Source organism: Euleptes europaea, chromosome 21 (assembly GCF_029931775.1).
Source record: "Euleptes europaea isolate rEulEur1 chromosome 21, rEulEur1.hap1, whole genome shotgun sequence".
Lineage (NCBI taxonomy): Eukaryota > Metazoa > Chordata > Lepidosauria > Squamata > Sphaerodactylidae > Euleptes > Euleptes europaea.
The window spans coordinates 14,331,157-14,345,288 of NC_079332.1; the positions used below are offsets into that span (position 1 = coordinate 14,331,157).

At 46.7% G+C, this 14,132-nt stretch overlaps 2 protein-coding genes across 2 annotated transcripts in view; one reads left to right on the forward strand and one right to left on the reverse strand.

The window, feature by feature from the left end:
- Positions 1-14,132, forward strand: part of C21H7orf50 (chromosome 21 C7orf50 homolog) — a 132,901-nt gene that overhangs the window by 5,871 nt on the left and 112,898 nt on the right. The gene's annotated exons all lie outside the window — the stretch shown is intronic.
- GPER1 (G protein-coupled estrogen receptor 1) lies at positions 11,803-12,945 on the reverse strand. Its single transcript, XM_056866329.1, has one exon. The coding sequence runs from the start codon at positions 12,943-12,945 to the stop codon at positions 11,803-11,805; it is 1,143 nt and encodes a 380-aa protein (XP_056722307.1).

Below are 14,132 nucleotides of genomic sequence, written 5' to 3' on the forward strand. Positions count from 1 at the left end.
CTGAGATCCTGGAGAGCCGCTGCCGGTCTGGGTAGACAGTACTGACTTTGATGGACCAGGGGTCTGATTCAGTTTAAGGCAGCTCCATGCGTTCATGTGTGTTCAAGGTCAGGGTGATCTTATTACCCTTTCAAGTGACCAACAAGTGAAAATCAGTCACCAGATGGTGGTGGAAAGTGCAGTCTAGTCAGAGCCTACATGGTTACTCCAGAGGGTTTTCAAGGCAAACGAGCAGAGGTGGTTTGCCGTTGCCTTCCTCTGCATAGCACCCCAGACTTTCTTGGTCGTCTCCCATCCAAGTACTAACCATGGTCGACCCTGCTTGGCTTCAGATATCTGACGAAATTGGACTAGCCTGGGCCATGCAGGTCAGGGTAAGAGACAAACAGAGGTGGTTTGCCATTGCCTGCCTCTGTCTAGCAACCCTGGATTTCCTTGGTGGTCTCCCATCCAAGTACTAACCAGGGCCGACCCTGCTTAGCTTCCAAGATATGAAGAAGAACAAGAGTTGGTTTTATATGCCGACTTTCTCTACCACTTAAGGCAGAATCAAACCGTCTTACAATCACCTTCCCTTCCCCACCCCACAACAAACACCTTGTGAGGTAGGTGGGGCTGAGAGAGCTCTATCAGAGCTGTGATTAGCCCAAGTTCACCCAGCTGGTTTTGTGGGTAGGAGTGGGGAAACAAATCCAGTTCACCAGATTAGCCTCTGCTGCTCATGTGGAAGAGTGGGGGAATCAAACCCGGCTCTCCTGATCAGAGTCCACCGCTCCAAACCACTACACCATGCTGGCTGGCTGATGAGATCTGGCTTGCCTGGGCCATGCAGGTCAGGGTAAGAGACAAACAGAGGTGGTTTGCTTGCCTCTGTGTAGCAACCCTGTACTTCCTTGTTGGTCTCCCATCCAAGTACTAACCAGGGCTGACCCTGCTTAGCTTCCGAGATATGATGAGATCTGGCTGGCCTGGGCCATCCAGGTCAGGGCTGTCACCGGGTAGTCCCTACAAAACAGCTTCTGTTCAAGTACGTTTCTTCTTGTCTGAGAGGCAAGAGGAGGTCAGAAAGTGCTCTTATCTTAGCAGATCCTGGCCGCCCAAAGAGGTCCATTTTAACATAATAATAATAACCAGGATTCTTGGCATTTTGGAGCCAGGAAGCCAGAAGGCCTTCTGGATTTCCCGAGAGCCAAAAGCCCATGGGAGCATTAGAGGACAAAGAAGCAGGAAGCCGCATTCAGTCTTTAGGGGCGCACCCAAGGATCGTCACAGAACGTCGGTCCTTTGTGAGGTGGGAAATCGGACAGGAGAGGAGGGTGACTTCTCACATCAGTCTGGAATGCCTCATGTCTCATGTATGAGGGCGCCAGGGAGCCAGTTCCAAGATTTCATTTTCAGGCAGGTGTCCCAGACTCCAGTGCGTTGCGTAGTGGTTAAAGCGCCGGATTGGGATTGGGGAGAGCCGGGCTTGAGCCCCCCAGCTCTTCCTTGGAAGCTTGCTTGGGTGACTGCAGGCCAGTCACATGCTCTTCGCCTCACCTACTTCACAGGGTTGTTGTGAGAATAAATGTAGAAGCGGGGAACAATGTAAACTGCTTTGGGGAGAAAGGTGGGGTATAAATGAAGTAAAGACATACCTCAGAGGGTCGTGCCAAGCTTTTCCCAGGGAGAAGCTTCCAGGGGTAGAGAGGGAAGGAAGGAAAGCCTGAGGCAGCCTGGTGTAGTGGTTAGACTAGGATTTGGGAGGCCCAGTTTAAAATCCCCAGTCTGCCAGGGAAGCTTGGTAGGTGACCTTTGGCCAGTCACTCCCTCTCAGCCTAACCTGCCTCACAGGTTCGTTGTGAAGATGAAACGGAGGAGAGGTGGACGATGTAAATCAATCAAATAAAGGGCAAATGCACGTTAGTAGCGGGATGGGAATATTTTGCATCTCATCTAAAGTGACATACAACTTCAGTTCCAATTCAGTGGACCTTTGCATGCAAGGTATCTAGACCAACCTTTTTGAGCCTGCGGGCACCTTTTGAATTCTGACAAGATGACCACAAAATGTTTGGGATGTGAGGTCATGCATAACTCTAATAGTTACTCTTCAGCATTTCAGGCAGAAGCTTTGTTTAGGAGGATGCCTTTTAAAAAGAACATTTTGTGTACATTTAGCAACGCTGTGATGTGGCAACTGCTGCTGAAGCAACTTAAAAAAAAATCGCCAGTCAAAAGGCCTGCTATGCAAAACCACCACCTGGTCCTACCCACTTTCTAAAAACACTCGGCAGGTGTCAGGAAAGGGGTTGACAGGTGGGGACCCTTGGTCTAGATCAGTGGTTCTGAACCTTTTTTGCTCCATTCCCCCCTTTCATCATTGTTCAGAATATAATTCCCCCCTTCCCAAGATAGTCTAACTCAAAAGGTGCATTCCAAAGAATTTTTCAGCATATTTGCTGAATAGTGGTCCCAATTCCCCCCCGGAACCCTAAAATCCCCCCTCCCCTTGTTGAGAACCAATGGTCTAGACGTTCCGATGGCTTTCTCTGGGCCATAGAACTACGTGTGAACGTGTGACAGTTTTTCAGAGACTGCTTTCGAATTGTGTGTGTTTGTGCATGCTCATTTCTTGAGGTGAGACAAACGAAACCTGTATGTTGGTGTGGGACAGAAATGAGGAAGTACATCTGGATGGAGAAAATCTGAATTTCTGTTCCCAGCCCCAGTAACTTAGCTGAAATAGCATCAGTGTGGTATAGTGGTTAAGAGCGGTGGTTTGGAGCGGCGGACTCTGATCTGGAGAGCTGGGTTTGATTCCCCACACCTCCACATGAGCGGCAGAGGCTAATCTGGAGAACCGAATTGGTTTCCCCACTCCTGCACATTAAGCCAGCTGGGTGACCTCGGGCTAGTCACACTCTCTCAGCCCCACCTACCTCCCAGGGTGTCTGTTGTGGGGAGGGGAAGGGAAGGTGATTGTAAGCTAGTTTGATTCTTCCTTAAGTGGTAGAGAAAGTCGGCATATAAAAACCAACTCTTCTTCTTCATCAAGAATAAATGAGGGAAAATGTCTAAAGAAAGTGGAATTTTTGGGAAGGAATTATTGTGTGATCTAAAGCTGGGCACTGGAATTCTGTGGTGGCTGATGACATGCTAAAGGTGATTTTTTTTCTTTTTTAATATAATAATTTCTTGATTTCCCTGCAAAATTCACTGGGGCTGCTTGTTAACGGCTGGCCGAGCAGCCTGCGCGAGATAATAAGATGAAGCTGGGCTGTCTCAGCTCCTCGGAACAAAGTCGAATTGGCACCTCTCCTCTGTTGCCAGCCAGGGCCGCTGGCTCAGCACGGCCCTGTCTATTCTTAGCCCCTGGTGTTGTTGCATCCCTCAGCGAGGAGAGGGGAGACAGCGGCGGAGTGCAAAACAAAAGGGTTCAGTTGTCTGAGGAGCATGTAGACCTCTTCAGCTTTATTCCTGAAGTCTGGTTTAAAATTGGGAGTTGCGTTACTTGCTTGCATATTTATTTACTTCGCTTATATCCCACCTTTCTCCCCAATGGGTTCCAAGAGCGATGTTGTTCTTCTCTCCTCCGTTGTATCCTCACAACAGGTTTGTTATGCCGAGAGGCTGTGACTTGCCGAAGGTCACCCAGTGAGCTCTCATGGCAGAGTGGGTAGCTGAACCTGGGCCTCCCCGTTCCTAGACCCGACAGCCTGGGCGCTATACCACATTGGTTGTTTTCAGCAGGAAAGCAAACTACTTATACGCGCAGGGCCCCAGTGTTCAATCCCTGACATTTCCTGTTAAAGAATCTTGGGGAGGTGGAGAGTTCTGGGCCAGATGATTTGTTCATATGGTCCTAAACCAAATATTGTTTATTGATTTTGCTTAATTTAGACTCCACCTTTCTCCCAGTGTGAACCCAAATTAGCCGACATCAGATCCCTCCTCCTGCATTTTATCCTCACAACAACCCTGTGAGGTAGGCTAGGCTGAGGGTGGGACTGGCCCACGCCTCTGTGGCAGAGTGGGGATTTGAACCTGGGTCTCGCAAGATCCTAGTCCCGACAGTCTAAGCACTGCACCGCACTAGCTCTTATTTCTTAAAAATGCATCAGAAGTCTTAAGTGATAACTGAAGCCCTGGCATACCCCTCTAGGTTGGGGCAGGTCCTTCGCCTGTTTTATATACCCAGTGAAACAGAGAAATGGTCTCTTAAGTAGTTAGATGTCTTTGCCGTGCTGCAAAAAAAAGTGAAGCCTTGGGCCATCAGTTCTGCTCATAGCAATCCCTAGCTACGTCCCTTCTTGCCGTAAAGAGCTGGCAAGAACGTCAGTAATAAAACCGCTTGGGGGTTGTCTTGCAAAATGCATTGGTTTCATTTGCAACAATTACTGTATTGTTGTTATTTTCTGGGGCGCCGGTTATCTCTTGGTAACGTCCACCTTACATTCATGCAGGTTCCATTGATAAGGCTGCTATGTAGAACGTTGTCAGTGCCATTGTCAGTGGAGTTTACCCTCTTCAAAACTGAAGTCAACGGGTTTAGAAGGATGCGATGGCACTGGGTATCTGTTGCGGGTTGCCTGGTGATTTGCTCGCTTTTCTTCTGGTGGAAAGGGCCGTCGAGTTGCAGCCAACTTACAGCAACCCCATAGAGTTTTTGAGGCAAGAGACTTACAGAGGCGGTTTGCCATTGCCTGCCTCTGTGCAGCAACCCGGGACTGCCTTGGTGGTAACCTCTCCAAGTGCTAACCAGGGCTTACCCTGCTTAGCTTGCAAGATATGATGAGGTTTTTACTAGCCTGGGCCACCCAGGTCAGGACAAGGGACAAACAGAAGTGGTTTGCCATTGCCTACCTCTGCGTAGCTACCCTGGTATTCCATGGTGGTCTCCCATCCAAGTACTAACCAGGGCCGACCTTGTTCATAGGGTTGCCGGCCTCCAGGTGGTGGCAGGAGATCTCCCGCCATTACAACTGATCTCCAGGCAATAGAGATCAGTTCACCTGGATAAAATGACTGTTTTGGAAGGTGGACTCTACGGCATTATACGCAATGAAGTCCCTCTCCTCACCAAACCCTGCTCTCCTCAGGCTCCACCCACAAAATCTCTAGGTATTTCCCAGCCCAGAGCTGGCAGCCCTTCCTGTTATGCTCCTGAGATCTGATGAGATGGGGCTTGCCTGGGCCATCCAGGTCAGGGGTCTTTATTATGGGGGTGGGGGAGATTGTGCTTGGGGTAGGCTTTGCTCTGAAGTTGAAAGCCCTCCTTGCTAGTTTGAGTGTCCTGAGGAATAATTGTTTGAAAATTAGAAGCTGCATTACACTGCTGTCTTGACAGTGCAATGTCCTTCCGTGGGTATAGCGGGAGAGCTGGCGTGGTGGTGTGGATAAGAGTGATGGTTTGGAGCGGCAGAGTCTGGTCTGGATAACTGGGTTTGATTCCCCACTCCTGCACATGAGCGGTGGAGGCTAATCTGATGAACTGGATTTGTTTCCCCACTCTTCCACATTAAGCCAGCTGGGTGACCTTGGGCTAGTCACACTCTCTCAGCCTCACCTACCTCACAGGGTGTCTGTTGTGGGGAGGGGAAGGGAATGTGATTGTAAGCCGGTGTGATTCTCCCTTAAGTGGCAGAGAAAGTCGGCATATAAAAAACAACTCTTCTTCTCCTCCTCCTCCGGTTTTGCTGGCTGACCGCCCAGTGTCTAATTTCAGACTATGTTCCCCATCTCTAGATGTCCTCCTATCTCATTAGCTGTTCTTCTGCCACTGCAGATAGAGAGGACCTTACCACTTTTTTCTTTACATCCCTGTAATAACTTCGCACTAGCAACAACAGACCCCCCCCCCCGAGGAAAGCAAAGCGTTAGGTAAGTTTTAATATTGTTGGAACTTATCACGGTTTCCATCGTCAAAACGATTGTATTGCTGCAATACCCCAGGGACCCCGCGCACCGTGTGACCAGCAAACTGTGCCCTGACCACTCCCAAGTGTTCCACAAACAGCCCTGCTCAGCAGACAGCTTGCTGGGGGGTGGGGGGAGAAGAAAGCATGCTGTTCTTTCAACACTGGCTCGGAGCAGTCTTGGAAAGGTGCCGGGCAAAGCCAGCTAAAAGGCATCCTTCCACAACTGTACAAATACTTGCTGATTTTTCCACAAGATGGACTTAATCACAACAAGAAGAAAGTGTAGTGTTATTCAGTTCTTCAGGGCTTTCAAAAGGCTTTGCGTCTTTCCAGGGGTTTACCTGGAAAAATATAATGCCAACAATATGATATGGTAGGGTTAAAGGTAGTGTGGTTTGGCTCAATTGTATTGAAACGGTTGCTCATGTAGTTTCTGTACAGAATAGCGCAATGAACTATTAAGCCCCTTGTTGATTGATAGACAGAATGTCCCGGATTCTTTTAATGTCGCCTATTTATTGAACTGTTCACCTCAAATATTGGAGACAGTGGCACAGTTTTTAAAGTTTGTTTTAAAAGCCCACCAAACAGTTAATTAGATGGTGGTATCAACAAACATATCAACATTCGATGTAACTGTCTATTAACTATTTTTAAAGGGACCTTTTAATCATAGAATCATAGAAACATAGAGTTGGAAGGGACCACCAGGGTCATCTAGTCCACCCCCCCCTGCACAATGCAGGAAACTCACAACTACCTCCCCCGCACACACACACACAGAGTGACCAGAAGATGGCCCAGATGCCTTCCCTCTCATCATCTGTCTAAGGTCACAGAATCAGCATTGCTGTCAGATGGCCATTAATCGCCTCTTGAAAACCTCCAGAGAAGGAGCGCTCACCACCTCCTGAGGAAGCCTGTTCCACTGAGTAACGGCTCTGACTGTTAGAAAATTCTTTCTAATGTCTAGATGGAAACTCTTTTGATTTAATTTCAACCTGTTGGTTCTGGTCCGACCCTCTGGGGCAACCGAAAACAACTCGGCACCATCCACTATATGACAGCCCTTCAAGTACTTGAAGATGGTTATCATATCCCCTCTCAGTCTTCTCCTCTGCAGGCTAAACATCCCCAGCTCCTTCAACCTTTCCTCATAGGACTTGGTCTCCAGACCCCTCACCACCTTTGTTGCCCTCCTCTGGACACGTTCCAGCTTGCCTACATTTTTCTTAAATTGCGGTGCCCAAAATTGAACACAGTACTTTAGATGAGGTCTAATATCTCCATTCCTTTCGTATCCTTTTGTATTGTGCATTTTTATGCCAATAAAGGAATTATTGATTGTGTGGGTTATTCGCCACCTACAAAAGAGCAATGCCACCCTGTGAGTTCATGGCCAAGGCAAAATTTGAACCCGGGACTTGATTCACAGTTCAGCCGTGTAGAGAGCAATCTGAAGCAGGTCTCAGAATCTGGCTCAAGCATACACGATGGGATTTATTCCCAGGGAATTCTCTTTAGGATTGTGCTGTCTGCTATACAAGTTCTTCGTGAGCGGAGCGTGTGCGTATGAAACTACTGCTTTGGCCTTAAAAATACATCTGAAATGCTGACCCAGGAGGAAGATCGGGCACACATTTGTATGTATGTTTGTAAATTTGTATGTATGCATGAAACTGACATACACATGCATGTCAGTTGCGCTGTCCCCATGCACGTATATTTCCATAGTTGAGACTTGGTCCCCTTTCACAAATATTAGCATAAGGAAATGCCTCAAAGTTTGGCATCAGATGGTTTGGAAACCACACACACACACACACACAAACACAACCTCCCCCCCCCCCCCGAAATTCTTGCCAGGCCTTCAGGGTTTAATGCGGCCTTAGTTTGAAGTCCGATCTGAATCTGGAAGCTTGAGAAACATAAATTGTAAAAGCCGAATACGTCCTTTGAATTCTGTGGCAGGCCTCTTCTTTCTACAGGTCCTTGTCCTAGTCGGAGCACAAACACTTCTATCTCAAGCAAAGTTACACCAGTGGGCCTAGAAGGATTCCATTCTGCTTAGTCCGGTAGCACTTTAGACACCAACAAGATTTTGGGGTGTGTGTGCAGGTTGAATATCCCTTATCTGAAATGCTTGCGAGCAGAAGTGTTTTGGATTATTTTGGATTTTAGAATATTTGCATATACATAATGAGATATCTTGGGGATGGGACCCAAGTCTAAACATGGAAGTCATTTATGTTTTATTTAACCTTATACGCATAGCCCAAAGGTAATTTTATACATTTCCCATAACATTTTATACAATATTTTCCATAATTTTGTGCATGAAACAAAGTTTGTGGGCACTGAGCCATCAGAAAGCAAAGATATCACTATCCCACCAGAAGTTTTGGATTTGGGACCGTTTTGGATATCTTGATTTTTCGGATAAGGGAAGCTCAACCTGCATGAGCTTTCACGAGCCAAAGCTCCCTTCGTCAGATACCTGATGAAGGGAGCCTAAATTCTTGAAACCTTGGACCCCCCAAAAAACTTGTGGGTCTCTAAGGTGCTACTGGACTCTAATCTAGCTGTTCTGCAGATCAACACAGCTACCTTCTGAAATTATCTGCTATGGGGAAGGGCTGTGGCTCACTGGTAAAGCATCTACTTGGCATGCAGAAGGTCCCAGGTTCAATCCCCGGCATCTCCAGTTGAAGGGACTAGGCAGGTAGGTGACATGAAAGACCCCTGCCTGAGACCCTGGAAAGCCGCTGCCGGTCAGAGTAGGCAATACTGACTTTGATGGACCCAGGGTCTGATTCAGTATAAGGCAGCTTCATGTGTTCATGGAAAAGGATGTGGCTCAGTGGTAGAGCATCTGCTTGGCATGCAGAAGGTCCCAGGTTCAATCCCCAGCATCTTCAGTTAAAGGCACCAGGCAAGTAGGTGATGTGAAAGACCTCTGCCTGAGACCCTGGAGAGCCACTCCCGGTCTGAGTGGACAATACTGACTTTGATGGACCAAGGGTCTGATTCAGTATCAGGCAGCTTCATGTGTTCATTTTTCATGATTGCATCTCGCAGTAGGCGGACCGTTCTTCCTCCACAGCAGTGGATGAAAGCATGAAATAAGCTAATCCTTGAGTGCCCACTCCTTGCACTCAGGAATGGGAGCCGGTTGTAAGGAAATGCACCAGGCTTTTTACTCTCTGGAACACGAGACTTCTAGGGGAATTTTTTTCAGTGTGCTGCAAAGTGCCCTTGATCTGCTCTGCTGTTGTTTGCAAAGAAGCTTGACCACGCTGGACTTGACTGGAGTAACGTTGTTTCTCTCCCCGCCTCCCGCCCCAAGCAGCTCTCCAAGGCTCTCAGGACCTTGCAGCCCACGAGTGACAACTATGTGAAGAGGTCGAAGTCCAGGGGTCTAAGCCCAAAGGAGACAGCGTGATTTTAATGTAAGGGTCAGCCAAGTTCCACTTTACTTCAAACTAAAAAATTTCAATAGAGTGGTCAAGGGGAAGCCAGTCAAACCCAATAAGGAGGAAAGCTCTATTCTCCATCCTGGAAGGGAAGTGTTGAGATTATTATAATAGTGTAGTTTTTCTTGAGAGATAATGTCATTGTCTTATATGTATGTATGTGCCGTCATGTTATGACCATCTTATGGCGACCCCAGCCAGGGGCTTTCAAGGCAAGTGAGAAGCAGAGGTGGTTTGCCGTTGCCTCCCTCTGAAGAGTCTTCCTTGGTGGTCTCCCATTCAATTAGTGAACCTACTTATCTCCCAACTTATGGTGACCCCAGCAAGGGGCTTTCAAGGCAAGGGAGAAGCGGGGTGGTTAGCCATCACCTTCCTCTACAGCATCTTCCTTAGTGGTCCCCCATCCGAGTAGTGACCCTACTTAGCTTCCAACTTCTGATGACCCCAGCAAGGGGCTTTCAAGGCAAGTGAGAAGCAGAGGTGTTTTGCTACGGTCTTCCTCTGCAGAGCCTTCCTTGGTGGTCTCCCATCCAAGTACTGACCCTGCTTAGCTTCCAAGATCTGACAAGATTGAGCTGTATCATGCTGCCTTCCCTCCTACTGCCTTATAAAAGAAATCTAGAAGAATGAGTTGGTTTTCATAGTATATGTTGGTGTACAAATAAGGAGATAGCTCTGAACCTGGACTCTTCAGCTGATGGACTTGTTCTGATGATTCTTCCCCCCCCCCCAATGTCTACTTATGGCAAAATCAAGAGAGGGTTCCATAGATATGCCTCATCTTCTTCCCTCGCCACCTGTTTGTGATGCCTTGAGCCAGTGAGACTACAGTTAGTGCAATGTAGTATCTTCCTAGCTACGTAAATAGCCCAGACTAGTCCGTTATGATCAGAGCTTGAAAGCTAAGCAGGATCAGCCCTGGTTAGTCCTTGGGTAGGAGACCACCAAGGAAGACTAGGTTGCTACTTGGAAGGAGGCAATGTCAAACCACCTCTGCTTCTCACTTGCCTTGAATGGGGTCACCATAAATCAGTTGCAACTTAATGGCACACTTTACCTTTACCGTAATAGCTCCCTGGTTCCACGATCTAAACCACGGAAAGCAGGGTTTGTATTGCTGGGTCAAGGAGATCCTACTGTAAGTCCCAGTTTATGCATTACATTCTGATGCAACATTTTAAAAACTTTTTTTTAAAATGGTTTCAGAAGGTAGCCATGTTGGCCTGCAGCAGAACAGCTAGGTCCGAGTCCAGTGGCAACTTAAAGGCCAACAAGATTTTGGTGTGTGTGTGTAAGCTTTCGAGAGTCAAAGCACTTTTCATCAGATACGTATCTGAAGGGGGCTTTGACTCTTGAAAGCTTATACCCTAAAAATCTTGTTGGTCTCTAAGGTTCTACTTGACTCAGATCTAGTATCTGAAAAAGGGAGCTTTGACCCTGATAATCTTGTTGGGTCTCTAAGGTGCTGCTGGAGTCAGATCTACCTGTTTCAAAAATGGTGTCCACCAGACAGCATAATTACACACACAGTGCTGTGCTGGTCATTGATTGTAATAAAATTTCTATTCTATTCACACACAGTGCAATCCTAAGCAGAGCTGTGTCCCTCTTAAGTCCATTGGCTTCTGTGGACTTAGAAGGCTGTAACTCTGTTTAGGATTGTTCTGAAAGAACGATAGGGAAGTGGGAATGACCCAGCAGGAAACAAAATTAAAGGTCAGTTCTGTTTTGTATTTGCCGGAGGTGGATGCATGTTGGACCATAGCCACTCTTGTGACTATGGAGATTCTGGGCATGAGCGTGAGTGGGCCCCTGTGTCTTGAGGTTCTGGGGAGGGGATTGGTTGAAATTTGCTAGTTTCTTGAAAATCAGGGGATTTGGCATAAATGGGGAAAGAACTGATGTTGGTCCATTTATACTTTTTTTAAAAAATGAAAAAGCTCTCCGCTGTAATTCTAGATTGATTTTCTGTTTTTCTTAATTCAATGTGTGTAACATGAATGCCTCTATATATAGTAGCGTGCAAGGAACATTGTAATTCTTAACAAAGTTGGCATGCTGGTATACTTGGATAGAAAATCAATGGCTTCTCTGGTTTCCCCATTTCGGGATGTTCTATTGAATTTTCTCATTCTTCGTTCAGCGTTATTTCATTAAGGGCACCTGAGTCTCTGGCCATCAAATTAGAATTTTCCCCTATACAATTGTCTGTCAGCTTTTTGTCTGCAAACTCACGCGTGTAAGCAAGCGCCGCAAGCCTTTATTAGCCCTTTCCCTAATTACATTGTAGATCTTTATCACGGGTTATCTTGTACATATTGTCATAACAACAAGAGTACAAATCTCGGCGCATATAGGATATATACTTTCCTGCGAGTAACCAGTATAACGATCCTGTTCCCTTATGATAACTTTGGTATGGTTCTAAATTAAACTTCTGATTGCTCTGTGCTGTCGGGAACGACCGATTTCAGGGTCGCTTGACAGAACCGATGCAGAGCTGATACTTTGGCCTTCTGTTCGATATACAACCTCAGCTTGTCTCTGAAAGTTTCACCTAGGAAACTGTAGATAAGGGGATTCAGGCAGCTGTTGGAGAAGGCGGCGAGGTTGACAATATGTCCCATCAAGGGGTGGCTGTGTCGGAAGGACTGGCTCCGGGATGGGACCGGTTCTGTCTTTTGGAGAAGCTGTACACTGATGAAGACGTTCTCGGGAAGCCAGCAGATGAAGAAGACAAGGACCACCACGAAAATCATCCGGAGAGCTCTCTGCCGGCGTATCCGCAAACTCCTGTGCTTGTGAGCTCTGACCAGGACTCGGGCAATCAACGAGTAGCAAAGGCCTATGATGGTGAAAGGGATGATGAACCCTAGGGTGATTTCTAGCCACTGGATTTCCTTGACATCCGCAAAGCAAAAGTGCATCTCTCCGGTGTGCTGGAAATGCACCACCGTGAAGGGCACGAGCGCCGCAGAGATGGCCGCCAGCCAGATGAGGCCGCAGCTTAACCTGGCGTGCTCCATGGTGCGGAAGATGTTGGACCTCATGACTTTGGCCAGCGCAATGTATCGGTCGATGCTCATCCACGTCAGGAAGAAGATGCTGCTGTACATGTTGATCTGGAGGAACAGGGACATGAAGGTGCAGATAATGGTGATGTCATAATACTTTTCGTCCAGGTTGAAGACCTCGATGAGGGAGTCGGCGACCAAAATGAGGTCCGCCATGGCGAGGTTGATGAAGTAGAGGTCTGGGATCGTCATCTTCTCGCGGAAGCTGATGTTCACCACTAAAATGAGAATGTTCCCCACGAAGCCGATAGGAAAAAGGAATATTGTGTAGAGGCACGACAAGAACAGGCCGACGATGTATTGCTGGTGTTCCGATTTATCCGCCAGGCCCAGAGGTTTGCTTTCGTTGCACAAATAAGAGTAAGTGCTGTTGCACAGTACTGGAGATGTGGCTCCCATGTAAATTTCCATGGTTCGGTTCTCTGCTAAATAGATCGCCTTGGACTTCAGTGTCAAAGTGCTTAAATTGTTGGTTCCAAAGAGGTCTGTAGGGGTCATATTTGTAATCCCCAAAAGGAAGATTCAGTTGAGAACAAAGCTTTTCTGACTTTCTGCGAATGTTTCAGAACATGTACGCTAGTCCTCAACACGGTGAGTAAGATGAGATTCATGCGTTCTGCGGCCCAGAAGCTTTCTTCCACTAATGATGCCGGCGTTTATAAAAGTTTCCTTCGAGTCCAGACTTCCTCGCACGTTGACAGGTGCAGTACCGTAGCGCCATTTAACTTCAGTTGGGTGAAAGTTGGTGGACCTGCAATTGGTAAATGGGAAAGCTGTTAATGTCAAGTCTGGAAGATCAAAAGAAAGCCGGCGTTTACGAACGGGCTTGGCACTCATCCACGATTTTGCCTTTGTGCATTTCGGTAGGTGACGCACGAGCGTGTGAAAGCCAACGTTAAAAGTGTCTATGCTTTTTTTCTTTTTTGGAACATTCGAGTGATTCTCTTGAGATCTGTTCAGTGACAAAGTACAAAACATCTTCTTGGCATTGCTGCTATGAGAAAAGCATAAAAATCAGGAAGAAAGCCAGCGGTGGAATAAACGAGAGCTCAGCTTTCCGCAGTATCGTGTTCTCTGTTTTCTTAGATAATTATAGAAATCTAATAGAAAATAAAAAACATCACAGGCTTGGTCTGCAAAACTTCTAGGAGGCTTCTGCAAAAATAAAGGGACTCACCTACTTTTCACTTAACTTTAGAATGTGAGTAAAAAAAATATTTTCTCTCAAAGCAAGACATTAATCTTGGACCTATTTAATGGCTTTTTGGGGATTGTCTGCAAATAATTTGCATAATTGATTTTTTTAAAGGAATGCCAGTGTTTCTATTTCAGCAAAGCTAAAAGATTAGGATATTGGAAACATTTCCCTGGGCTACTTTCTGTACTTTTAGTATAGAAAGAAGATGAGTACAGCTTGGTGTGAATTTTATAAAAGTCAAAGAGCCGAAGGTGTCAGTTAAATATAATTCTTTATCAGAATTCGTAGTACTTGAGCCCGTTCAATGAAACTGGTTTGCAGTAAGTTCAATCCAGACAATAGGAGCATTTAACATACATTTGGGGGAGGGCAATCCTAAGAAGGTCTACTCAGAAACAAGCCCCATTTTATTCAATGGAGCTTACTCCCAGGGAAGTCTTTGTAGGATTCCAGCCTGTGTTACTTGCTGTGCATAAGGAACTTGCTA

What these genes read in the sequence shown, in the direction of transcription:
- GPER1 (XM_056866329.1), bottom strand. Translation starts at nt 12,945, where the DNA reads ATGACCCCTACAGACCTCTTTGGAACCAACAATTTAAGCACTTTGACA.